Source organism: Podarcis bocagei (genome assembly GCF_964188305.1).
Source record: "Podarcis bocagei genome assembly, chromosome: 10".
NCBI classification, from domain to species: Eukaryota; Metazoa; Chordata; class Lepidosauria; order Squamata; family Lacertidae; genus Podarcis; species Podarcis bocagei.
Window position 1 is genome coordinate 72,576,294 of NC_138135.1, and position 25,702 is coordinate 72,601,995.

Consider the following 25,702-nt stretch of genomic DNA (forward strand, 5'->3'; position numbering starts at 1 on the left):
CAAGCGGAGTAGCGCGGCCGCCACAGCCACTTCCCTGCATGTCAGTTGTGCAAGCCACACAAGCCGGAGGGGCAGCGTGATTTCCTTTACCCACTCAGCTGACATGCAGGGAAGCGGGAGGGGGTGCTGCTGCACTATCCCGCGTGTCGGCTGTTAGGCAGGGAGCCTCAGCAGCCTCAACAAAGCCCCCAATGGAGTCTCCTTGCAAGCTAGTAGGACTCTCCAAAGTGCTACCAATATACATGATTTCTGTTACACATGCGACAGTGTAACCCCCATGTAAATTGGGAGTTGCCTGTATGACAAAAATGTCAAGTCTACAGCGAACACTGGGAAGGAATTTAAATATCACTATTTGCAGCCATTCACTGTCAGGGAATACTAGTCTTACCTGTGTTCCATTTATTCAGGCTGGAAAACACTCTAAGTGAAAAGAAAAATGTTATTAATGTGCTTCAAAGGCGGAATCGCTCAAACATATGTAGAAAACACACACACAATCTACACAACAACCACTGATTTCTGAAATGAAAACACAACAGAAACTGAAAAGTGTCCAGCAAGACACTGGGTCAGTATAAGTGAGTATGTGAATGAGTCAGGATTAGGTCTCTGGCCGGATGGCTAAAAAGAGAAATAGATTATGTTGCTTTATTTGTTTTTATTTTTTTCATTATTAATGACCAGTGTAACGTTTTGTAAATAATAAAGACTCTGAGAAACAGAACCAAATGGTGTTTATTCTTGTAATGGGAATTTCACTAAGAGACAGCTGGAATGCTGCTGCTGCTGCAAAGAATTAAAAGATGCAAGAAAACTTTTCTGTAAAAGGAACTCTGCTGCAGAAAGAAATGAAAACCCAAGAGTAGATGCTCACACACCAACAAATAGAACAGGCAGAAGCTTGCAAAAATGCAAACCCAAACAGGATAAGGTATGAATTATATCACACACCAAACCTGGATAACTAAGTGAATACCAGTAACACAAACGCAGGGACGCAGGTGGCGCTGTGGGTTAAACCACAGAGCCTATGACTTGTCGATCAGAAGGTCGGCAGTTCGAATCCCCATGACGGGGTGAGCTCCCATTGCTCGGTCCCTGCTCCTGCCAACCTAGCAGTTCAAAAGCACGTCAAAGTGCAAGTAGAGGAATAGGTACCGCTCCGGCGGGAAGGTAAACAGCGTTTCCATGCGCTGCTCTGCCACAGATACGCCAGTACTGCAAGGTATGCTGTTTTGTCTTGGGGGCAGCCTGAAAATGACAGGGAGGGTGGCCTCTCTGTGTCAGGTGATGCCTGCCTCAGTCAGAATATACAGAAGCAGTTGTCACATGGATCTCTACCATCACACTCTGAACTCCAACATAAATGCCAGTGCTGATGAAAGTGAAGAGGGGTGAACACTCAACATCAGAGGCGCCAACTTTTGTTGCAAATGGGGGCATTGGTGTCATGTGTCCCCCGGGGTACATGAGTGATGGGATCAAATTTTGGGGGAAGCCCAACATAACTCAGTCCCAACAAGATGGTGTCCCTGCTTAACCTGATAGCAGAAACCCACACGGTTTGAAGTTACCAATGGACCATTGACTGTTCGCCATGAGGAGTCAAGGTGTTTTTTGGAGGCATCTGCAACTTGTTCTCCAGCTAAATTTCACAAACACACTAAAAACGGACAGACCCTTTAAAATGCAGTCTTTCACTTTCTGGAAACAGCAATGTTACAGAAATCAACTTACTTCTTTGTGTTTTCAAGCAGGCTTTCTGTATATATTGATCTCTCTTCAGTTCTCTAAATCAAAGTGTAAATTACTTGAATTAAGAACGTTATGAGATACAGTCAATTTTATTCTATCAATGTCTAATAAGAATTTGAAGTCAAAATAAAAGAAAGACCTACATTGTCAAATTATGTACTCCAACTGTGCAAGCAACAGCTTCAGAAGTTCTTAGTTAAGCTTCAGAAAACCAGAATACATTGGATGTGACCCAGAATAAAAGTGGGTCCTCTGCTCCCCAGAATATTCTTTGAGCTGGCCAAGATGTTACAAAAAACATGGTTTCCAGATATGTGAATAAGCCTGCCTTGGCCTTCCCACTTCCCACCTCTCTTCTTGTTTATACCGTTGTCTCAGAACAAGCAAGGATGTTACACAATGTTTTGATTCTGTCTTGTTCTAACAAACTGCAGTTTAACCACCCACAGTACTCTGGGTTAGGACACAACGGAGAGCTAATCTCCTTGTGGCTACACAACTGTAGGATAGTTGGAAATGCATGAACCTGAGTTTCATATAAGCTAATTCACAGAATGGGAAACTGTGGTTGCTCATTACACCCGAACCAGCTCCTGCACTGACTAGGAGAAGCCACGTGTACAAAATGCATAGCCTACATTGCTCACCCCAAGCTGAATCACACCTGTCTGGATGGCAGATAAAAGGAGTACTGAAATGGGATTAGACAAAGAGATGTCTAAATGAGCATTTAAAGTTACCAGTGAATGTGTGAATCCACAGCAAGGCCCAGTTATTTCTTCACTGTAGGACAAACCTTTCTTCATGAACACAGAACCAATTACCAATAAACGGTGTTTTTTAGTTAAAGAGAAATGAGTGAGTGTGCAAAAATGTGTTATTTCTCTAATACAGCAACCATATATTACAAAACTACTTCTGCCAATAAGCAATTCACATAAAAATTGTCATGCGGTTTAATCAATATGCAAATCCATTTACACATCTGAGTTCTCTAAAGTGTCTTGTGGCTATTTTGTTTTATCTTATCCTCTTTTTCTGTTAGCTTGATGCGGTTGTGGTATCATACTGTTAGGTCTTTGAATTATTAACTACTAAATGAACTGCTTAATGTGATTATAACATTGATATTGGATATTGTTTTGTGGTCTACTGGTACGTCCTATTACATTCACTTAATCTTCTCATATGTTTTTAAATCAACTGCAATTGTTGCACTGGTTGTTATATAGTAATGTATTATAATTGTGGTTACTATACTCTATATATCCTATGAACGACTTTGAGCACAATGTACTTGTGAGGAACACAGTATACAGATAAATTGGCTGTGACAAAATGGAAAGTCTGAACCATAATATTCATTACTGAGATCCATTTACCTCATCTGAAAGCAGTTTATCCCGTTCCAGCCTGAGGAGCTTGCTGTTGAAACACATGTGTGGGTCAAAACACCTGGAACATTCCAAGCTTGAACCTAGCTTTTCCCAGAAGCCTTTGCACTTCTGTACCTTAAGAGCGAGAGAGAGCAGAGAAGTTATTTCCTCCTATAAACAAAAGTTAAGCAAAAGAAGATAATGAGACATGCAGAGTCTAGCTTTGGTATGCAAAGAGCTTTAAAGTGAGTGATAGAGAAATTTTGCATCACCCAGACATTAACCTGTTGCACAGCCTCAAAACTGCTAAGTTCAAATGTTTATACACTGAAACAAAATACATGCAACCATCATTTTTCTCCTGAAGATGGGGAATCATGAGGGTAGGTTTGGTTATGCTAAATCTTCAGATATTAACTTCAACAATTTAGTTGCATGTTGAAGTATTTGGCAGTGACCTTGCTTGTAATTTTAACGCATGCTCAACGTTTTCACATCAGCACAACATAAAACAATTATGTTGAATGAAACATTCACATGGATTCTGAAGGAAATATGAAGTCAAACAATAGTCCTTGAATCCTGCCTGCTCCTGCTTAAACATCTGCCATATAGAATCCATGAGGGTGTGGAATTCTGATATTACTCTGTGAAAAACAGTAAATGTTGGAATCATTTCAAAATCCAGATGCTTGAGGCATTTAGTGCACCATTCAGTCTCAGAGTTTGCAGGTATTGCCTCTTGCAGCAAGTATGCGACAGTATTTGATAGAACTGTTGAAAATGTGGAACAATAGTGTCCCCTAGTGGCAATTTTGTAAAATATGATGAATTACACATACAGATAAACTACGTAAGTATTTCTGAAAACCACAAACATGCAACTCACTATCCTGCTAGCAAGTGTCTCTTATGCAGACATACCTTTAACACAGGTAGTGAGATCATGTGTGTTCTGCATACGATTCCAGGGATATCCTACAAATACAAGAACACAAGATCTTAATCTAGGCTAGGGATGTGGCACCAATTTTCCCTGCAGACTTGGATAGCAGGCTATGGAAAAAAAGAGGGGAATAGTCTTCTCTTCTGTGCTCAAGGTTGCTTCAAGACAACCTGCTTATTAAGCATTCATCCCAATTTGTTTGCAAAAAAAACTGCAGGGAGGTTAGACAACTTTGCGTCAACCAACTGTTGCCCCACATTTTTCAGTGCATTTTCCTGTAACTTTGGGAAGTCCCATTTTGGCCGTGGGTTTGTTGTGCAAGAGTGACACATCCTCTGTAACTGCATAACCTAAATTTGCTGGTCTGTGACTGAATCCCACACAGGAACAGTGGCAGCCTGATACCACCCCCCGTTTCCAATTATGGGGCCATATTAAAGAGGAGCGATTACAGACTCTTAATTAAATCCTAGCTGAAGAGAAAGGGTAAGTTCTTCAATTCTGCATTTGTCTTACCTCATTCCAGTACAGGAGTGGTGTATATGGTAAAACACTATCCAGTTTGCTGTCCTTCAGACACATTCTCCAGTACAAAGAAGCTGAGAAAATTGAGAGAACATTTCAATGAAGGCTTTTGGCGACCTCCAAGTCAACGTATTTCCTGCAAGTGTTCCAAAAAATACCAGGAGTTCAAAGAATATACCAGATATGAAGAATCGGCATGGGTTTCCTTGGGCTTCTCAGAAGGAGTGGTATATTAGCTGGACCAGCCCCTGGGAGTCCATGGTTCAAATTCTCTCTCAGCCATGAAGATCTCTGAGTGACCTTGGGCTAGTCAGCCTGACTTAAATTCCCCTCCCAATGGGTTTCTCCTCCAATGATTCGTGACCTCTGAATTTTTAGGCAAACAACCTCATGTGTACAGACCCCACACCACTTCCAGCTTGACACCAATCCTAGAAACACCTACCAATGATAAGTTCCTGTATGGGGTCAAATGTAAAACAAGTGGCTGCGTTCTCTCTAATCCACTGGATAATCTGTGAAAGTAAGAATATAAAATGGTCAGCAAAGATTGAGGTGTGAAGGTTTACAGTAAAAATATAAGGACTTTAAATCTCTGTGCTTTGCTTTCCTGAGTCAAGACTAAACACATGCCACCTTCCAAATAACCTACAAGCAACAAAGCTTCTTCCTCCTGCCATTTTGATTGGCCATCAAGTCTCCCCAAATCATCTGAATCTTACTGTCGTCTAATTTTTTTGCATGCAAATTTATACAATGAGTGCAGATTATCTCTGGAACATTTTCTAGTTTCCCCAACTCTCTACCACTGTACCCATCCCTACCAGATTGTGGCTTTGTTCTGACCTACTTTAGGGCAAGCCAGTGAAACTTGTTGCGAAGCTAAACTTCTGTAGGAGCTGGGTTAAAATTCCTACATATGTATGGGCTCCTGCTTTCAGATTGCGGCATATTTTTAACGCCAATATTGGAACACATGGCTTTAGCAACTATTTGCTTAATAAAAGGAACTGTGCTGTTATGTTTGACACACAAAATGGCATCCACCTTTGTGCTGCATGAAAAAAATGAATCCTTTTCCCACCTGGGTTTCCAATTCCTTAGTGCTTCCAATATGCAGAAGTAAACAGTGAAGCGCTGCCAGTCTGTCGTTATCCGACTTGCTGTTCCACAGAAACTGCAGCAAGGCCTGCCTGTTTATCGCAACGGTAAATATCCTTCCTGTGCTGCGATCCAAGACCATCGACTTGAGAGGGGAAAGGAGGGCGTTCGTGTGCAAGCTATTAATTTTTGCATTCCCACCTGAATAACACAGGGTTGTGGAGAAGCAGTTTACATTTCACACGGCACATTGAAATATACAAATCCCCTCGTGCCCCAGTGTAATTTCCATGAGAAACAAGCCCGATAATACACCAGTGACTTTTACCCTTCGTTTTGCATGCTTCAGTGTATGACTAATGTCCGGTATATACGGTGTGCTTTTCAGGTGAGTAAGGCTGGTGGCATTTATCAGAAAGGCTGCAATGCTTTTGCCTTTAGGACACTGAAAACATGAATCAAGGCAGGAAAGGAACCTCCCGCATCACATGTTTGCCTTTATTCTAAGAGCTTTCGAAAGCTGTGGCTCCTGTGCTACGTGATCAAAGAAAGCTAGCACTGACACATGACCAGTATTTACATTACACTAATGAAGGGCTCACCAGATTTGAAGGGAGGGCAATGGAGGATGCTTATCCACCTCACCCAATCTAACAACTATATGGCTTGGTAAAGGTAAAGGTAAAGGGACCCCTGACCATTAGGTCCAGTCGTGGCCGACTCTGGGGTTGTGGCGCTCATCTCGCTTTATTGGCCGAGGGAGCCGGCGTACAGCTTCCGGGTCATGTGGCCAGCATGACTAAGCCGCTTCTGGCGAACCAGAGCAGCACACGGAAACGCCGTTTACCTTCCCGCCAGAGTGGTACCTATTTATCTACTTGCACTTTGACGTGCTTTCGAACTGCTAGGTTGGCAGGAGCAGGGACCGAGCAACGGGAGCTCAACCCGTTGCAGGGATTCGAACCGCCAACCTTCTGATCGGCAAGTCCTAGGCTTTGTGGTTTAACCCACAGCGCCACCTGCGTCCCTATATGGCTTGGTATTACATATTTATTTCTTAAATTGATATCCCACTCTTACTCACGGAGACGTCCAGGCAAGCAAATAACAAATGAAAAAGGATTTAAAACTTGAGATAGAATCCCCAAATACAGCCCCCCCCCCCTCAGGGGGTATAGCAGTTTTGTGGGGGTTGGGAGGGGTAATTTTTGTCAGGATGTCAACATGGAGAGAGAAACTTAAAGCTCCCGTCTCGTCATAAACCCATTCAAACCTTCCTATGGGGTCATGTTTTCAAAGTGGGGGGAAATATCCCACATAAACTGCCTAGCTTGTCTCACAGTTGGAAGAGGAAAAGGTAGGATCACATTCGTGTTTTTGTTTTATATTTGGTGGGTGGGAGCAGGTAAAAGAAAAACTAGAACCATGCAAGCATGCGGTAAAAATGAGAAGATAAAACATTGAGGCTGCAATTCTAGACACAATTCTATCTGGAAAGGAGCTAGGGTTGCCTTATTTCAAAAAGTGAAACTTAGCCAAAGTTGTTGAGTTGTTGTTGTTATTGTTTTGGTTTTGAAAATTTGCCAAAATCCAACACGGGCTGCCATACGTTTAAATTTTCACGGACATTTCAGCAATTTCTGCCCAGACACTGCTCCCAAATTATTGCGAGGTCAAACTCAGTAGTTCTCATACAAACCCTTTTTTGAAATTAATGGGGCCTGCTCAAGAGCGCACAGTGTATGATGCTCTCCTGTGCCATTATCTCCAAGGCATATGTGGTGAAAATATGCTGGTGGAAGATGCCCTCAGGGCATGATCTGTCTGTGCACTGAGTACATAGTGGTGTAAATGGCATCTTTGCCAATTTGCCCGAAATTTCATCATTAAAGAGCCAGTGCAGAAAACTGGGAAAGAGCATGACAGTACACACTGGTTAGAGAGCTTGAGGCTTTGCTTTTAATTTTTTTTAAAGTTCATTGTTCTTTCTATTTTGCATTGTCCATGTGGGTTTCATTTCTGTAGAGGCACCTGAAGGTCACAGAAGGACTTTCTATTGCGAGAAGCTGCTGCAGAACTAATTGTTAAAGAATCCACTGTACCTGTTAGAAAGAAGTTATAGCACATCAGGTCAGGATGCCGAGTGTTGAGAAGATGCAGGAAGTGTCCAGGTAAGTAGACAGCCACATAATAGTCTGTAGTTGGTTTCACAACAACCAAACATAGATACGTTTGGGGGGGGGGGAAACAGGAGAGAATTGTTAATTGTGAGCACTTAATTATCCTTACAGCTCAGGTTTATTTGAGAGATGAGTTATTCAGAACTATTGTATTCAAAATATTGTTATAGATTTGGAGAGGGGACCCCCTAGACCCTAGAAATTAATAAATGGTAGGATTTTGATTATTTGGGATCTGCAGAGAGAATACAAGCTGCAGAGGAATTCCTGGGCTAGCCTATGCAAAACGACCTGGCCAAGCTAGGGCCATTAAGAAACAATGAAAGGCCATTGAGGGCCATTGGCAATGCAAGAGAACTGCTTTCCCAACCTTCATGTGTGAACAGAGAAATGGGTTTGGAAGGTTGCCTGGGTAACTGTGTGTCTAGTAGCAAGGGGTTCTGGGAATAAGAAGCAGGAAGAAAGCAGCCATCTTGCGCAGGCTGGCTGCAGGTATAGGGTTGTATACAATTTTTTAAATAATTAATAATAATAATAATAATAATAATAATAATAATAATAATACAAGCCCCTCTTGAAATAACCATGTTGTAAGTTCTGGACTCCCTCCATGCAGCCCAAACGTGTAAATAGGTGAACAAACTACAGTGGTACCTCCAGTTGTACAGGGGTTCTGTTCCGGAGGAATTCGCAACTGGAGGTGCCTGTTCTGTGCATGCGCGCGGTAGAGTACTTCTGTGCATGTGCGCACGGCGAAACCCAGAAAAATACTTCCGGGTTCGCCGCATTCGCATCCTGAAAGATACGCAACCAGAGGTGTGCGTATCCAGAGGTACCACTGTATATTTTTTAAAGATACAACAGCCTCTGCCATGTCTCAATTCTCCAAAAGACCATAGACCCTAAGTGAGTGCCTGGAACCCCAGAGGCTCTTGCCGCTGCTCGGCAGAAAGAGAGGGAGGCACCCAACTTTTGTAACAATATTCTATGTATGTTTAATCTCATTAAAACCAGAATACTTGTATCCAGTATGTGTGCCAACTACATGACTCCCAGCCTAGTTTCCTTTGCCAGCAAAAACCACTCCTGTGTCTCAGAGGCACAATACACAAGACAGCAAGATTTATGCATGCCGTGCCACAGGAAATAAGCAGCCTGGTTATTCTCATTTCCCCCCAAAAGCATGCTATGGTCTCATGACTGTAGACAACTAAAGCTACTTGCTAATGCCAAATGAAATGAAGGTCAATACAGAAAGATTTGCTTATTTAGCAATCATCTTGGGAAAGCGTAATAGACTCATGTAAGACAAAGGAAGGAAAATATGTACATTTCCACTTTTCACAATAAAAAAACCACTTAAGGATTTTTGATCATAATTGTATGTAATCAAGGGAAGTACTGAAGGAGAAAGAGAAAGTTAGAAACTTACCAAGATTTAAAAAAGTAAGATCTTTCACTTCTGAGGAATCCCCCCTTTCCAGAGTAATAGTATACGTTTTACTATAACCTGCAAACGATTAAGAGGGGGGTATTTTGGTATACCAGACACAAAGTCAGTTTTCTACAACTATTCCTGAACAAATAATAGAAAAATAGAAATTGGAAAGTTCCACCTCAGCTAGGTTTCCACCTTAAATTTGAAATTGTCATTCATTTGCTTCTCTGCCGTTCCCAGTGTCGCACACATGCCTCTCTGTGTGTGAACATGCACACCTCTGCATGCTGTGGTGGAAGAAGGGTGTACCGTAATTCAACAAACTTGTCATGTGAGAGCCTAACTCTATTGCCCCATCTGCGCATGCTCAGGAGTATTTCTTAATTCAGCATTAAAAATATCTTAATTCAGCATTAGAAAGACACCACTGCCTCACCTCACAGCAGAGGTTACTCCTGAACACAGCCCTAGGAGGGGCTGATACCCGATGAGTGATCACCAGGTCTAGACCACCATATGAGGAGGAAGTGATCTGCTTCCCATGTGTACATGGCCAATGGGAGAGTTCGGTGGTGGTGCGGATACAACCCTACAGCCTGAAAGGTTACCCACCCCTTTGCTAGAAGCTTCTTAAAGGTAAAGGTAAAGGGACCCCTGACCATTAGGTCCAGTCGTGACCAACTCTGGGGTTGCATGCTCATCTCGCTTTATTGGCCGAAGGAGCCGGCGTTTGTCCGCAGACAGCTTCCAGGTCATGTGGGCAGAATGACTAAGCCGCTTCTGGCGAACCGGGGCAGCACACGGAAACGCTGTTTACCTTCCCGCCGGAGCGGTACCTATTTATCTACTTGCACTTTGACGTGCTTTCGAACTGCTAGGTTGGCAGGAGCAGGGACCGAGCAACGGGAGCTCACCCCGTTGCGGGGATTTGAACCGCCGACCTTCTGATCGGCAAGTCCTAGGCTCTGTGGTTTAACCCACAGTGCCACCCACGTCCCTTAGAAGCATCAGAAATCTGCCTCAGAGGAAGTTGTGGATTAAATGCTTTGGAGCCTATGCATATCTACTAAGGAATGAGGCCTACTGAATTCCCTGGTCGTTTCTCTCAGATAAGTGTGTGTAACATTACAGAACCAACTCTTCTGCTTCCGCTTGCATCACAAAGTTCAACTTTGTGCTGCAAATTATTATTAACTGAATCTTCTTGGGTTGTGTCCGGTGTTGCTGTTCTGCTTGCACAAAAACTCCTCTCGCCTGCAACCCCTCTCCCTCGCACCCTCAAAATCTGTTCCTGAGGGTTGAGGGACCCTCGAGGGGAGATACTGGGAGCACAAATGCAGAGGCAAAGAAGGGAAGTTCCGTTGTGCAAATAAGACTCCATTTGTGCAGCACTGGATAAAATCCTCTGGTTTATTCACTGAAGTGCAGATATTCAGGTAATCGTGTCTGGGGGGATGTGGCTCCCATTTATGAATCAAGGAAGCCAAGAGCAGGCCTTGAATAAAATTTACTAAGCAAAACCCCAAAAAGCTTTGTTAAATAAATAAGTACAATAAATTTCAAGCAGGCAAATTCCAAAGTCCTCTTGCAAACCATAATATTAATGTTGTAAAAATACATCTTAGATTGTGTTGACAATGCAAAATTCTATGATGGGCAGAGAGTACTTTTGAATTTGAATTCTTGTATTTTACATCAACAAAAACAATGAATTCAAGAAGATATTTTCCATACAGTTTTATTAAATAGTTCTTTCCTTTTGGTGCTTTCACTATCTACTTTATTCTTTACAAAATTAAATAATTGAAATTAGACGTATTTCCTTTTGAAAATTTGGATATGAAACAAAAGCAAGTGTCAAAGGGGTAAGGAGGATTGAGGGGACAGAGATTAAGATAAATACAAATCCTATAACAGAATGAGGCCTTCTAGAATACAAATAGCAAAATTTGGACAAGATGCATTGGCTGCCATCCTATCCACACATACCTGGAGAAGCCTCACTGAACTCAGTCGGGCTTACTTCTAAGTAGACATGCACAGGAGTGCCCTATTGACATACCTTTATGTAAAAAGGACACGGAGTATGTTACTTCTTCAGGACCAGCAGGAACCAGGTTACAGCATATGCAGAGACATCCTAGAAAAAGAAGAAGAAAGTGTGTTCCACACGAAATTGCAACTATAAAATGTCCACTTTAATATTAGGAAAATGAAGTGATTAAAGCCCAGTGAGGAATGATACTTCCATGGCTACATGCATATCTGTGAGTCATCTCCCTGTGGTGGTTTAGTTAACAATATCAATGGCTTTTCCTTTGCAGACTTAAAAGGAAACAGAATGGTACTTGGACTAGATCCATTTCTTCAGTTCCCCAAACTCTTTCAGTCCTAGAAGCTGAAGGAAGGAAATTTCAAACACATCTCAAACAGTTTGACCCCTTGTGCTCAAAAACATGGGCGCTCTAACCTTTCCTCTCTGCACTACGCATTTTGTTGTTTGCTGTAGTAACATTCAAGCTTCCTGGGAGGAACAGCTGTCCCTTCTCTCAGACTCCCTGAAAAAAGCAACTTGTTAAATACCGTACTTTTCCGTCTACAAGACGCCCCCATGTATAAGGTACCCCCTAGTTTAGGGGGAAAACCTAGTCTTATACATGGAAAAATACGGTACTTAAGTCACTTGCAGCTGTATTATACTGGAAGCTGCAGAGGATATTTCATTTCAGTTTTTCCAGCCTACCCAGTATGGAAGAAGAGTTCAGATGCAGAACACATGTTATCTTCCTGTACAGTCATACCTCGGGTTATGAACACTGTGGGTTGCGGACTGTGCTGAACCTGGAAGTACTGGAACGGGTTACTTCCGGGTTTCGGCGCTCGCGCAGAAACACAAAATGACACCATGTGTATGGACAGAAGTGCCAAATTGCGCCACGCACGTGCACAGACACGGTGCTTCAGGCTGTGAACGCTGCGGGTTGCAAACATGCCTCCTGCATGGATCACGTTCACAACCCGCAGTATGACTGTACTGCCAAAATGTGTTGTAGTCATCTCTCACACACCTGTAACACTTTAGAGGACAAATACATGTGATATTGTGCACTTAAGGTGTGAATATCAGAAGTGCTTCCTAAAAAAAACCTTTATGCATGTTGGATAGTTGTGGCTCAAAGATCTAAGACATATATGCTCATTTATTATATAATAATGTGGTGTGTCATCAAACAAGATCATCCTTAAACCTGAAGGACTGGTATTACATTTTGGGAGTTCTAGTAAAATTTTCTGCTAGTAGTGGAAGTGGAATGAATTCAGTTGAGAGACAGGATGATTACACCTCTGAAAAAAGGTTTGCTTTTCATGTCTGTATCAAGGCAGAACACAGTAATCATCAAACACCCTTCACGTTACCAAAAGAAATAAAAAAGCACATTAATATATTACTTTGAAATGCAAGAGCTGTTTCGTTACACCACTCTTGAGCTCAGGTACTGATGTGAATATATCATTTGTGCCTTACATGATTTGTGATGCAGACATGCTCTTCTCAGCAAGTTTCATGGAAGGAGTGATAGAGAACAGAATGTGACCCAACTTAAGTAGAGAAGAACAGTAATTTAAATAGGCATGTTGCTCACAACAAATGCTAGGTTCATGCATGATGTTTCCTGGCATTTGTATCCAACTACAATAAATACCTAAAGAGGATAAGTTTACTGTATGATGGTGAAAGGTAAAGAATTAAGCTGCAAGTTCAAAGGTTTGGGTAAATTAGGTTCACAAGTCTGTGTCTCATGTATACATTACCTGTTTCACTGGTAAAAACTTGAATATTTAAAGGTTTAGATATCATCTCTTGGTCTTGAGAATAGTTAAAATCCAAATTCATAGATCTAGGAACAGAAACATGAATTTGCTTCTTTACTCAAAATAGTGACATCTTTGAAGCCTTGCCAAGATCAATCTGCAGCCTACGTTAGCCACTGGCAGCCCTCAGACAAATTTGTCATTATGAGACTAAGCTGCAGGGAGTCTTCTTCCCCTTGGCACACAATAGGAGACTGGAAGCTTCTGCTTCTAGTCCGCAGCAAACCATAGTTTGTGGTTCGAGGACCCGATCCCTGCTTTGTGGAATGAAGACACACGGACACGGAATATAAGGTTAATGGGCAAGAAAAGGCCACAACTTTATTGATTACAGCAAGTGAAAAGGTATTGGCTTAGGCATTGGACCACGACAGATTGACTCCACCCACTCGAACAGGGGTGAGCCCGAAAGGGGGTTTATTCACCAGAAGGTGGAGCCTGTTGATGCTAATACAACTATAAGCTCTCCCCTGATGTCACCGAGGGTCGTGCCATGGCCCCCCGCCACAAAGGCATCGGAGAGGATCCACGACTACCGGATCCCTTTAACGGAATACCCAAAATTGAAGGGATAGGCGATGGCCACATCTAGCCCTTCCACACACCACGAACACATTCCAATGCCTAACCTACCCGCCAATACCAAGAAAGTTGTGACGATTGCTACGAGGTAGGCGAAAAAACCAAAAGGCTTAATGCCAGATGGAAAAGTTCCTACCAGGCCCCCTGGACAACATGGGCGACCAACCTAAGGTCCATAGCAAGGTCAAGAGAAAACTGAAACCCTGAGCTCTAAGGGAGTGGAGGGTGGGTGACTCACGACGGGAAGGCGGAAAATGAGGCAGAATGCTGGCGCAGCAGTAACTTAAACTGCAATCCACGCCCCCTCAAGCCGCGCAGTTGGGCGCTTACCTGTGGGCATGGTGCGCCAGCCAGGTGAGTGGGTGACGCAGAAATCGCATCCCGCCCACAACGCCTCCCCTCTTGGAGGGAGGAGAGGCTTTGCTGCTTTGTCTAAATGTGACAGGCTGTGGCTTGTGCAAATCACAGTATACCATTAAATTAGGATTCCTAATACAATTTCATAATTGTTTGGCAATATGATCGGCTGGCAAGCCATTGTTTCCACAAGGCATAGCTTGTTGTGTTTTATTAAGCATATGAACTCAGCGCTTTGCTTGGACTCTTCCTCATAATGACACCATTACGTCTGAATTAAATCTTCAGGAGATGGAGTCATCTCCATCAATTCTTGCATCTTTGTATATATGCAGGAAAATTAAAAAAGAACTAAGTTGTTGCAGCATTGAGGGAAGCATGAAACAATCACTGATTGCTTTTAGGCTTGCCAAACAGAAAACCAATTCATAAATACACATGGGATATCAAGATGCAGAAATAAATCTGCAATCACTATCTACATTGAATAGTGTGCCACAACAGCGCTAAAAGAGCACCCCACAAATGGTCTCCTCTAGAATTCGCCTTCCCAACGGCAACACCTCCTGACAGGAAATGATTTTACAACTGGTTTGGAGTGCGGAGATGTATGTGTAGCAGCACACAAAGCTGAGATATGGCTTAATTCAATTCTAAATAGCTCTGAGGCAAACAGCTAGAAGGCACGTCACCCAAACTCACTTTAATCCTATGTCATCCAAGTTGATATCCAAAGGTGTTTCAAGCTGTTGGAAAACAGAAAGGCACTAAGTAATGGACTCTGCAGAAATGGCAAAGCTGACAGCGAAATTAAGAGATCAAAATGTGGAACTTTTCATAGAATGGAGGCCTTTTGTGGACTATTTAAACAGCACAATCCTAACCATGTCTATTCAGGAGTAAGTCCTACTGAATTTAATGGGCTTTACTTCAAGGTAAATAAAGCTACGATTGCAGTCTAGATCAACAGAATGTTTGTATTTTGAATTGAACAAATAAAAGCTTAATAGAACTTACTATTAGTTTAAAGTTTTTATCAGGATAAAACTGGATGCAATATAGTGTGTCCCTTGATTCCTACAACAAAGAGAAACTTTATTGGCATACATTTAAACCACTGGGGAAGAACTGGACATTATCTTGGCAAAGCATGCTCATGCTGGCTAAGTCAATGGGAATGCATGCAAGAGGAGACTAATTCTGTCCTCTGCTCTTGAACCCATAGTTTCCCCCTAATGCATCTCCCTAAACTACTACTCCTTACAAAGCCAGGCTCATTGCTAGCTTTAGAGCCCAATTTGTGAGAGGAGAAGAGAAAGCATTAGAGCTGTGTCTGACCTTCTAACATCTAATTCTGCCCTTAAAAGCTCTCCATCCTTAAAATATATGACCCTTCTTTGAACATATGTGCCCTGAAGCAATTCAGAAAGAAAGTACAAAAAATTCACCACAACACAGCTTTGATACTTCCTTCCTGCCTCCCCCAGACTGTCTACCTTCTGTCTGTAAATACTTATGGTTTTGCTTACCATAAAACATTGTTTGCAGTTTCATAAGAGGAAACCTTCTGTGGGTGTCAAGCTGCTTCCCATTGCCTTTTGGCACAGACATGTTAGAAAAACTGCAAACACTATTCTCAGTTCAGAGTGGATCCTGAAAACTTAGAGCAGCTGTGTGTGTGTGTTTTAGTTTTAAATTACAGTCTACAATTTGCAACAACATTTCAGTAGGGTTAAGTACATTTGCCCTGCACAGTTTTTAACAGTTGGTACTAGAAACGGCGTTTCCGTGCGCTGCTCTGGTTCGCCAGAAGCAGCTTGGTCATGCTGGCCACATGACCCGGAAGCTGTACGCCGGCTCCCTCAGCCAGTAAAGCGAGATGAGCGCCGCAACCCCTGAGTCGGTCACGACTGGACCTAATGGTCAGGGGTCCCTTTACCTTTACCTTACTAGGAACTCTATTAACAACAACAGCAAAAACCACCACAAAAGTATACCTCTCCTGCAAGTCCTTATGAAATGTGGCCTCATAGCTAGATCAGCAGTTCTGAATTATTTGGGGGGGGGGGGAGATGCCAGGCTGTGACAGCTGGGCACCCTAATCTGCACACCTGGGTACACTTCTGGTGCCAGTATTTTTTTACTTTCAGGAAAATTGCATTTTTACAGGCTTGCTACCAAGGAACTCCGACTCACTGTCATTTTAAGCTTGGCCATAGCGCCTTAAGTTAGAAATCTCCCTGATGCCTTTCAAGTGCTAATATGCAGATACATTAGGCACTCAGAGAGAAGTTGAAGCTTGTACTGGGTATCCTCAGTTTAGATCAATAGTGGACTCTTGCTGGCAATTTTCAATGTGTGTATGTATATATTCAACACACACCCACACACACCAGTATGAGACTTCCAGAACATACAAGTGCCTCTCTTTCTACTTGACCTCCAACCCACATCATGATTGGACCTACTCAAAGCCCTGGTAGAAGAAGCTCTGTGCCCATGGCAGATCGGCACTCACTGACATGACTCAATGCAAATATATGCACACTGCAATCTGCCTGTACACCACAGACCTCTGCACTGTGGTTGGAAACGTGAATATCTTATCTAATGAATCTTGTATTTCGTCGCTCTTCATTTAGTATAAACCTCCCAGGAAGAACTTTCTGACAGTAAGAGTTGTTCGACAGTAGAACAGTCTCCCTCAGGAGGTTGTGGACTCTCCTTCTTTAAACGGAGGCTGGGTGGCCATCTGTCATGGATGCTTCAGCTGCAACTCCTGTATCGCAGGGGGTTGGACTGGATAACCATCGAGTTCCCTTACAACTCTACAATTCCATGAGTCTATTATTCTCTCCCGCAGGGAAGTTCTTTGCCCTAAAACATCAGTCTTCCCTGTGCTCTTCCCCACTCCATCTTTTTGCCATTTTGTATTCAGTTTAATTAATGACCAGAGGAGAGCACAGCCTGTTGTCTCACGTTACAATCCTCTAAGAACATAAGAAGAGCCTTCTGGATCAAGCCAATAGCTCATCTGGCCCCAAATCCTGTTCCCACCGTAGCCAACCAGATGCCTGCAGGAAACCTGCAAACAGGATCCAAGCTTGCTGCAATTTCCAGCAACTAGTATTCAGAAATAGTGCTGCCTTCAACTGCAGAAGCCATGTGTAACATCAGGCTTTGGAGACCTGTGGGACTCTGCTAGTCCTCACTTCCCCATCACAGACCTAAAGGGCTTTATAGTGTCCCCTAAAGAAGAAAACTTCTTCCCCCCTGCCTTTGCTGTAAGAGAGATACTCTCTGCCCTCCAGCTTCCTCTTTCATACCCTGTTTCTGCCTCTTTGCTTCTCCAATTCCTCCATCAAGTCACGCTGCTGCTAGAAAGAGCTGTTTATAGTCCAACTTCCCACCCTAATCTGATTCAGCCACATATGTCTCGCTGGGTCCTGCTGCCCTCTCCCCAGAACTCTTGGCATTGAATCCATCCAGCCTCTATCACTTTGTAGATTTCACCCCATAGCTGCCAATCCAATTTGAATGCTGTCTCTGTAACCAACCTTTTACTTTCATCACAAACTGAATATTAATCACTCTCTTTGGTAATCAATTGTTCTAAGCTTTGGCCTGCAGTCTTTTGATTGCTAATACCTTCTGGTATAAAATGCAATTCATTCCATGGCTGAAGACTCTGCTCGTCTTCACCCCAGAGATGAACATGGAACTGTAGACACATAGGGGAGAAGCTTCCACTGAATTTTGCAAAATCAACACTTAGTCACTCAAGAATCCATTCTCACTACTAGATTCCCAATATTCAACTCAGTAATACAGGATCCCGTTCCGTCTCCAATAGGTAATCACATTCCCCCCCCACTCAATTAAGTACCAGGGCATAAATGGCAGGTGGCACGAAAGTCTAATTTTGAGGTATATTTCAAAACACATTTCTATCTCCCTTATTATCAGAAACCCTGCTACTATTTTAAAATGTAACATTTTCACTGAATAAATAGCATGCAAGTGCATAACCAAAGCAACAAAATATTGCATATTTTCAACCTTTGAGGCAATGTAAAATAATGTTTGCTCCAGCGTATCCCACTGGGCCCAAAAGATGTCATCAACAATTCTTTGTCTTGAAAGCTGGCTTGCATTTTCTATCATCTAGAAGGGACAGAAAATCAGCATTAATCAGGAAAAAAGTGAAACAATGTGTGTCAAATCAAATACACTGCAGTAACCAGAGACCTGTTCAGGTAACACTCCCAGAAACTCAACATGTGCAGTTTAGATAAGAATGCAGGTAATGTTTCTTTCCGACCATCCCCAGCATGTAGAAAAACACCTGACCTGAATAATCCTGCAGCTAGTTTAGGAGGACAGCCAAGACCAGGGGTCTGCAACCTTTAAGACAAAAAGAGTCACTTGGACCCATTTCCGAAGAAAAAAAAACTGGGAGCCGCAAAACTCGTCATTATAAAAATAACTTTTTGTCACTTTTTTATTATTTCTTTGTTTGACCCCTCAGAATTACTCCTCCTCATAGAAATAAACGTTAAATTAACAAGTTACCTTTTTGTGTGTGTGTGTTCTTCACTCCCCTTCAAAACAGTGACCAGCGTACATGCCCCCTTTCAATGCAGTGACCAGCGTACATGCCCCTTACAATGTAGCGGGTGGGCGGGAAGGTGACGTCGGGACGGTGCGTGACTAACGCACGCCGCCCCCATGCAACGTCACAGCCAGTACAGCGCCTGCCACAGTGGGGAGTGTCGGGGCGCACAATGCGCCTCCTCCCCTGGCTAGTATCCGCCCCGGAGGTGTAAAAGAGCCACATGTGGCTCCGGAGCCGCGGGTTGCTGACCCCTGGCCAAGACTATGAGTCACCAAACTAGATTAATGGCAAGATCTTGCCAACTTGTACTCCAGCTGGGGGCTGAATTTGGCCATCTAGTTGCTGACCTTATCTATATTACACAATGACAGTCCATAAAAATATCAACCCAACCAATTCCACTTGAACAAAAGAATTAAAGGGGAGTGGATTAAGCTTCTTACCACACTGTCTCCTTCTCTGACAACTTTGATGTCGATTTTTTCAATATCTTAAAATTGAAAAACAATGTCATTTTGTGACTATTTATGCAGTACAGACACACAGACCATCAAACAATTCAATGGATACAGTATTTTGCTTCTAAATGATGAGCACATTTGTGCCAGCATATCTGCACATGAGTGTTGCATAATAACACAATGCTGGTGCAATATTGAGTTTCCGAAAGCATACTAGTACAGATTTAGTGTGTGATCCTCTGCTTATTTACCAAGTTCTATGGTACTCCCAGGAAGATGGGCACAGGATGGCAGCCCGAATGCCACATTCTAAGACTCTGTGTGATGGTGCTAATGTTCAACCTGGCAATTTGCAAATGGGACACAACAACATTTTTTTTTACAAATAAGGGCAAATTGTCGGTTATCCTTCATAAACAAACAGATCTGAAAGTCATGATGCATTGACAAGAAACAAAGCTTCCAGCCACACAAGAGTTCTTTCTTGTGGTTCTAGGTCTGCGTGAAACCATTCCCACAGTTCATCTATAAAACTTAATGCTTTTTCAAACAACCCAGGAGGTTCTGGAAAGAACAGAACAATGCATTTTCACAACCACAAGGTCATTTTAAGAGACCTCCCCCTGCCGCCAGCATTTAATCAGAGATGGTTTTCGAAAATTGAATGCCACCCATGAGTGCCACTCAGGGCTTAGATCTTTTTCTTCTCCCAACACTTCCTAAAAGCAGGATTTAAAAAGAGAAATGGACCTTACAACCATATTGTCTCCAAAGCAGGAAAAGACAAGACACTGCAGAACACCCTACCAACCTACAATCAAAATGTACATTTTATCAAAATGCTTTTTAAATTTAAGTACTTACATTTATCTTCTGAAATGAGCAACAGGTAGCTTGCTAGAGAAGCAATTGTTTCTGCAACTGGATAAACAAACTGTAAAAGGAAATTGTTCAAAGATAACAGGCTTGCTGTATTGAGGCTAGATAGCTGGCTAATGGTGTACTGCACAGTCTAATTGAGAGAATGGTATCGTTATTTTAGTGTATTTTTCATCTTTGTTGGAAGCCGTCCAGAGTGGCTGGGGAAACCCAGCCAGATGGGCGGGGTACAAATAAATTATTATTATTATTATTATTATTATTATTATTATTATTATTATTATTATTAAATTCTATTTAAGATAGAAAGCAGGCTTTATGTCACTTTGGCACAGAAAACAAACCTAAGGGCTGTTACTACACACCTAATCATGAAAAGTTTGCAAATATGACTTACCTGCACTCTGATCCAGCTATCCACAGCCTTTAAAACTTTCACATTATTTACTGGGTGAATTTCAATCAGCAAGGTCAGACATTTAGACACTAGGATAAAAGCAGAATTAACATAAATTAGTCTGCTGTTTGTAAATTATATCCAACATCCATTTAAAGGTGTATCAAATGTTTTAAGTACCTGGGGGAAACAAGAGATTTGCTCTTTCTTCTGTTGTTGACTGGAGAAAACTGACCGCTAATAACAACAAATATATAGAAATTGTAAGCGTCATATATTGAATTCCCACAATTTTTGTTTGAGGGAAATTAACAAGACTTTCAAGGGATATTGCTACAGTGGTGGGGGTCCTCAGCCCTAGGGAATGAATGTGGCCTGTCTAACGCAATTGTATTACTACTATGTTTATATTACTTTAAAGCAATGCTATAATAAAAACGTATGGTGGTTAGCTCATATTTAAAAACGAATACTCATGTGTGCACATCATACTAAAACCATAATTTAGCGTCATGGGCATGAGAAGGAACAAGATAAGGCAAACCTTGGAATTTCGTACTTCCCCCTCCTCTCCTCCTCCTGCAAGACTAGGAGCAATTCAGAAGCCTTGATTTCTGCTTCTGATTAATGACAGTATTCTGTGTTGGCCAGACCATAACTGTGCTTAATTCTAACTATGTTTATTTTAAACAAGCCAACTCCAATAATGGGGTTTGAAGTTGGCTTGATTGAGCTGGCCAGTGTAACTATCTGCAGATAAACAAATGTGGAACCACCATGTTTCCAAACTCCTCCTTCTCCTCCTGGGCTTGGAGGAGCAAGGGGAGAAGAGGAGCACAAGATTCCTTCCTGCTCATTCATGTTGCACTAAACGATGCTTAAGTGTACAAATGTGAAACCCACAGGCCCACTCCCTCACCACACTGCATGCTAACATGCCAAAGCCTGCATTAAAAATGGCGTAACTTAGATTATACTGCAACACTTGAAGGATTAATGCTACAAGTTAACAAGGTACAAGGAGTCTTCATACAGAACCAGTCTTAGAAATTAGCCAGGCACGTTTTGCTACTGCCCTGGGTCCAACTGCAACTATGTGAAGATTTCTGGGGCCAAGTTGGCGACCACAGTTTAAAAACCTCTCCCTCAGTTCATAGTTAATACCATTTCCATTTCCACTGTGTGTGTTTCTCTTCCTTGCATACTGGGACAAGTGAATTGTTGTAAGACCAAGCAATGCAGTTGAGATCATAGAACTGTAGCGTTGGAAGGGATCCCGAGGGTAATCTACTACAACCCCCTGGCAAATAGATATTCCATTGTGGTGATTGCAACCTAGATTTTAGGTGCCATTTGTCACATAGCTTATATATCTGAGTTTCTAACACTGTACAGAACATAACTTTAATGAGAAAGCAACAGGAAGGAGCTTACCCAGCAATGTCTTCTCACTGTTGACAGAGCAGCTGATCATGTGCAAGTCCTTTTCAAAAGTATATAAGTGCTATTTGGGGGGAAATGTTTGGACATTTTATGACCAAGTATATCTTAACTACATTTAGTTCTCTCTTTCTCCTTGTTCTTTACATTCACACACTTTAGTCTCCATAAAAGGTAAAGGGACCCCTGACCATTAGGTCCAGTCATGACCGACTCTGGGGTTGCAGCGCTCATCTCACTTTATTGGCCGAGGGAGCCGGTGTATAGCTTCCGGGTCATGTGGCCAGCATGACTAAGCCGCTGCTGGCGAACCAGAGCAGCGCACGGAAATGCCGTTTACCTTCCCGCCGGAGCGGTACCTATTTATCTACTTGCACTTTGACGTGCTTTTGAACTGCTAGGTGGGCAGAAGCTGGGACCAAACAACGGGAGCTCACCCCGTCGTGGGGATTCGAACCGCCGACCTTCTGATCGGCAAGTCCTAGGCTCTGTGGTTTAACCCACAGCACCACCCGCATCCCAATCAGTTTTAGTGCAACCCCCTTAAAACTAGGTTCCTCAACGTTCATACCAGGGGTCAGCAAACTTTTTCAGCAGGGGGCCAGTCCACTGTCCCTCAGACCTTGTGGGGGGCCAGACTATATTTTGAAAAAAATAATGAATGAATTCCTATGCCCCAGAAATAATCTAGAGATGCATTTTAAATAAAAGGACACATTCTACTCATGTAAAAACACGCTGATTCCCGGACTGTCCGTGGGCCGGATTTAGAAGGCGGTTGGGCCTGATCCGTCCCCCGGGCTTTAGTTTGCCTACCCATGGTCCATACCCTCAAAACCAAGCAATTTTGTGCTATGGAAGTATAGGGAATAGAGGTATCTTACCTATTATGCTAGACCAATCAACACCTGCACATCTTATCTACTGATCATGTTTTGTTCAAGTTATTTATTCTGAAAGTTCTCATAGTTATAATAGATGCCAATTTCTGACAGCTTTCCCTCTAATGCTAGATCTTATCTTGACTGTGAATCACTGTGTCTAGATATGGTAACAGGATGATGGTTCAATCCAAGAAGGAGTCACATGGAGGTACAGGAGATTATGAGCAGTTTTAGGGATATGACTTTAACTACACATTCTCTTTTTTTATATAAAATATTTATTAAAGGTTTTAAACAATATAACCAACTTCACATTCACAACAAAAGAGAGAAAAACACCATCGCAGTCAATCAAAAAGAAACCAAAAAATACAAGAAAAACATACGAAGCATACAAAAAAACAAAGAAAAAGCATAAAAAAGACATGAAAAAAAGAAAAAGATTCAATTTCTTAAGTATTATTTCCATAACCCTCTTTCTTGACTCCCTCACATCTCCCTTTTCTGTGTTCTCATTTACAAGATCTTATTCAGCAAAACTTCCCCTTCTTTCAAATCTTATTTTGTATTATACATTTCAACTATTATGTCTCCAATTTCCCCCCCTTTATTTATCAATTATTTGAGCTTGACATAATATTGTTCAAATTTCACCTTTGTTCTTATAAACCAATTTTGCATATTCCTCTCAAATATGTCACTAATGCCATGTTATCCTCATATCCTGCATCATTCTAACATTCATACAGTTTACAATACTTTTGCAAATAGTATTTAAATTTCTTCCAGTCCTCTTCCACTATCTCTGACTTTAACTACACATTCTCTCCCTGATTATACTGGTTTATGATATGATGGTTTTGCTGGAGCTGCCTTGGCTCCTGGGTGGCAGCAGTGCCCAGTGAGACCTTTCCCAGTTACATCTGTGTTGGGAACTGAGTCCCTTTTGGAGAAAAGGTATCTCCGAATATCTCATACCCTGACCTGCAATACTGCCTGCATGGACCTGCACCCGAGGGTGGTTATAAAAATTGTAGGTGTCACAGAATGAATCCATTCATATACATTGAAGAAAGCCAGGTAACATGTAACACCAGAACACTTGCCACTCACTGCATGTTTCCTGCCAAAACTGATTCAAACCCAAGCCCCAATTCATAAGGAGAATTACTTCTGCCATGTGACCCTCACTGTGCCAATTAAGATCCTCAGGCAAATCAGCCCCTAAGGAGGTTCATTCTGAGGGTCTAATAACAGAATGATTTACCTGAAGGCTGCATTGCATCTTTAAATCCTACCCCATCTAGAAGATCTGCCAAGCTTCTTCCCTCTAGTGTCATGATCTTGGCCAAACCCTTTTTCTTCTATGAGGATTCTGGAGAAGTCAGTACTGCTGCTTTATAATAATATGTCAATATTCATAATTTTATAAACATTTGTATATATGTGTGTGTATATATCTGTTATAGATTTTACATGCTTGTTGGTTTTATTGTAGCAATTGTAAAAGCCTTGATTTTGGACACAGCCAAGCTCTATAACACTCCCTATTCTATATGGTGGATGAAGCTTACCTGGTTCTTTTGACTACTGGGCTCATACAATCCAATACAGGTGTGCGCCTGATTCCCCTGCAAGGGAAGTGATTCAGCCATGAGAACAGAACATTTTAAAAACATTCAGTGTCACCTGTAATCATATAACCATTTATCTTCAATTGTTCAAATTTCACCAGCTCTGGTCCCTTATCTTTAAGAGCCCAAAATATATGATTACATTTTCCCATGTCATGAAGGGAGGTGAAGCTTTTCTCCTTGTGGGTAATGTCAGGGACCATGGATCAGTGCTAAACGTGGCAGAAGCCAGAAATCAGAAAGGCCACAGCCAGGAGTCCTTGTTCTCTTCCTTTCCATTCTTCCTTCCTGCCCAGCAGACAGCCAGGGAGAGGAATCTGTTGCTCTCGCCAAAAGCCTGAACTGATCACCTACGGGGAGCAGGGAGGTGATATTAGACCAAGACCTGTGTGTGGTCCTAGGGCCACAGGTTGCCCATCTCTAAGATAAAAGTGATGATGATAATCCTTCACCTACTTAACTTCTTGATGCTGAGCTGCTATGAGACTCAGAAAGCAGGCCAGGATAGAACGAGAGAGCAGGCACACACATAGACAATCCTACTTCTGTCATACCTTCTCTCTCAGTTTCCTCAACTAAATATATCCTCCCTTTTCCCTTTCATGGTAAGGAGAAAGAGAAAAGGCACATAAGTCTGTATTCTAATGCCTTGTCAATACAATTTTGAATGAACTTATAGATTTGGGTTTTTTCTCCCAAGGAAAAGCACTCATCAAAACCTGTTGGGAAATTTGGAAACCCATTTTAAATCATCTCATCTTTGCACCTAGTAGTTCTACTTCCTCTTAATTCTGCTACGCAGTGTGACCATCCGCCTGAAGGCTGCCAACTTTGACTGACCCCATTTCTGTGTCTTTAACAGCAGCTCAACAGAAAGAAATTGAGCATGTGGTGTTTGTACTGGTATGGAGATAAACAGATGTTTGATTGCTATGTATCAGGCCACTGTTAACAGAACAGGAACAATTAAATTAAAAGCAGCTGGACAGACTATTGGAGGAACCAGCATGGGCTCTGCACTGTCACCATGTAACTAACTGGCACATCCAATCTGTATCACCAGATCAGAGGTCTGTGGAAAAACAACAACGATCTCATGCTTTAAAGTCTGGGCACAAGAGGGGAAGCGTCACAGCTCAGTGATGAAGCACCTGGTCAGTGGTCTGCGGAAAAAGCCAGAGCAAAGTGGTGAAAAACATTTTTGCATGTCTAAAAGTACCAGGTTCAACCAGTTTCGCCAATTAAGAAGACAGCAG

The 25,702-nt window shown here is 42.3% G+C and overlaps 1 protein-coding gene across 3 annotated transcripts in view; it reads right to left on the bottom strand.

Annotated features, from left to right (window-relative positions):
- Positions 1-25,702, bottom strand: part of GSAP (gamma-secretase activating protein) — a 52,557-nt gene that overhangs the window by 19,225 nt on the left and 7,630 nt on the right. For 2 of the 3 annotated variants that reach the window (XM_081210685.1, XM_081210684.1), the window contains exons 3-22: positions 24,387-24,443; positions 21,923-21,992; positions 20,669-20,725; positions 20,489-20,577; positions 20,077-20,146; positions 19,195-19,241; positions 18,196-18,300; positions 15,154-15,213; positions 14,839-14,882; positions 13,138-13,223; positions 11,387-11,464; positions 9,319-9,396; positions 7,809-7,901; positions 5,690-5,907; positions 5,051-5,120; positions 4,597-4,679; positions 4,059-4,112; positions 3,141-3,269; positions 1,741-1,793; positions 392-423 (exon numbers count right to left, since the gene is read on the bottom strand). In XM_081210685.1, the coding sequence (XP_081066811.1) occupies positions 392-423; positions 1,741-1,793; positions 3,141-3,269; positions 4,059-4,112; positions 4,597-4,679; positions 5,051-5,120; positions 5,690-5,907; positions 7,809-7,901; positions 9,319-9,396; positions 11,387-11,464; positions 13,138-13,223; positions 14,839-14,882; positions 15,154-15,213; positions 18,196-18,300; positions 19,195-19,241; positions 20,077-20,146; positions 20,489-20,577; positions 20,669-20,725; positions 21,923-21,992; positions 24,387-24,443 (1,573 nt within the window). The remainder of the gene's footprint in view (positions 1-391; positions 424-1,740; positions 1,794-3,140; positions 3,270-4,058; positions 4,113-4,596; positions 4,680-5,050; positions 5,121-5,689; positions 5,908-7,808; positions 7,902-9,318; positions 9,397-11,386; positions 11,465-13,137; positions 13,224-14,838; positions 14,883-15,153; positions 15,214-18,195; positions 18,301-19,194; positions 19,242-20,076; positions 20,147-20,488; positions 20,578-20,668; positions 20,726-21,922; positions 21,993-24,386; positions 24,444-25,702) is intronic. The other variant, XM_081210683.1, reaches the window with a different exon arrangement.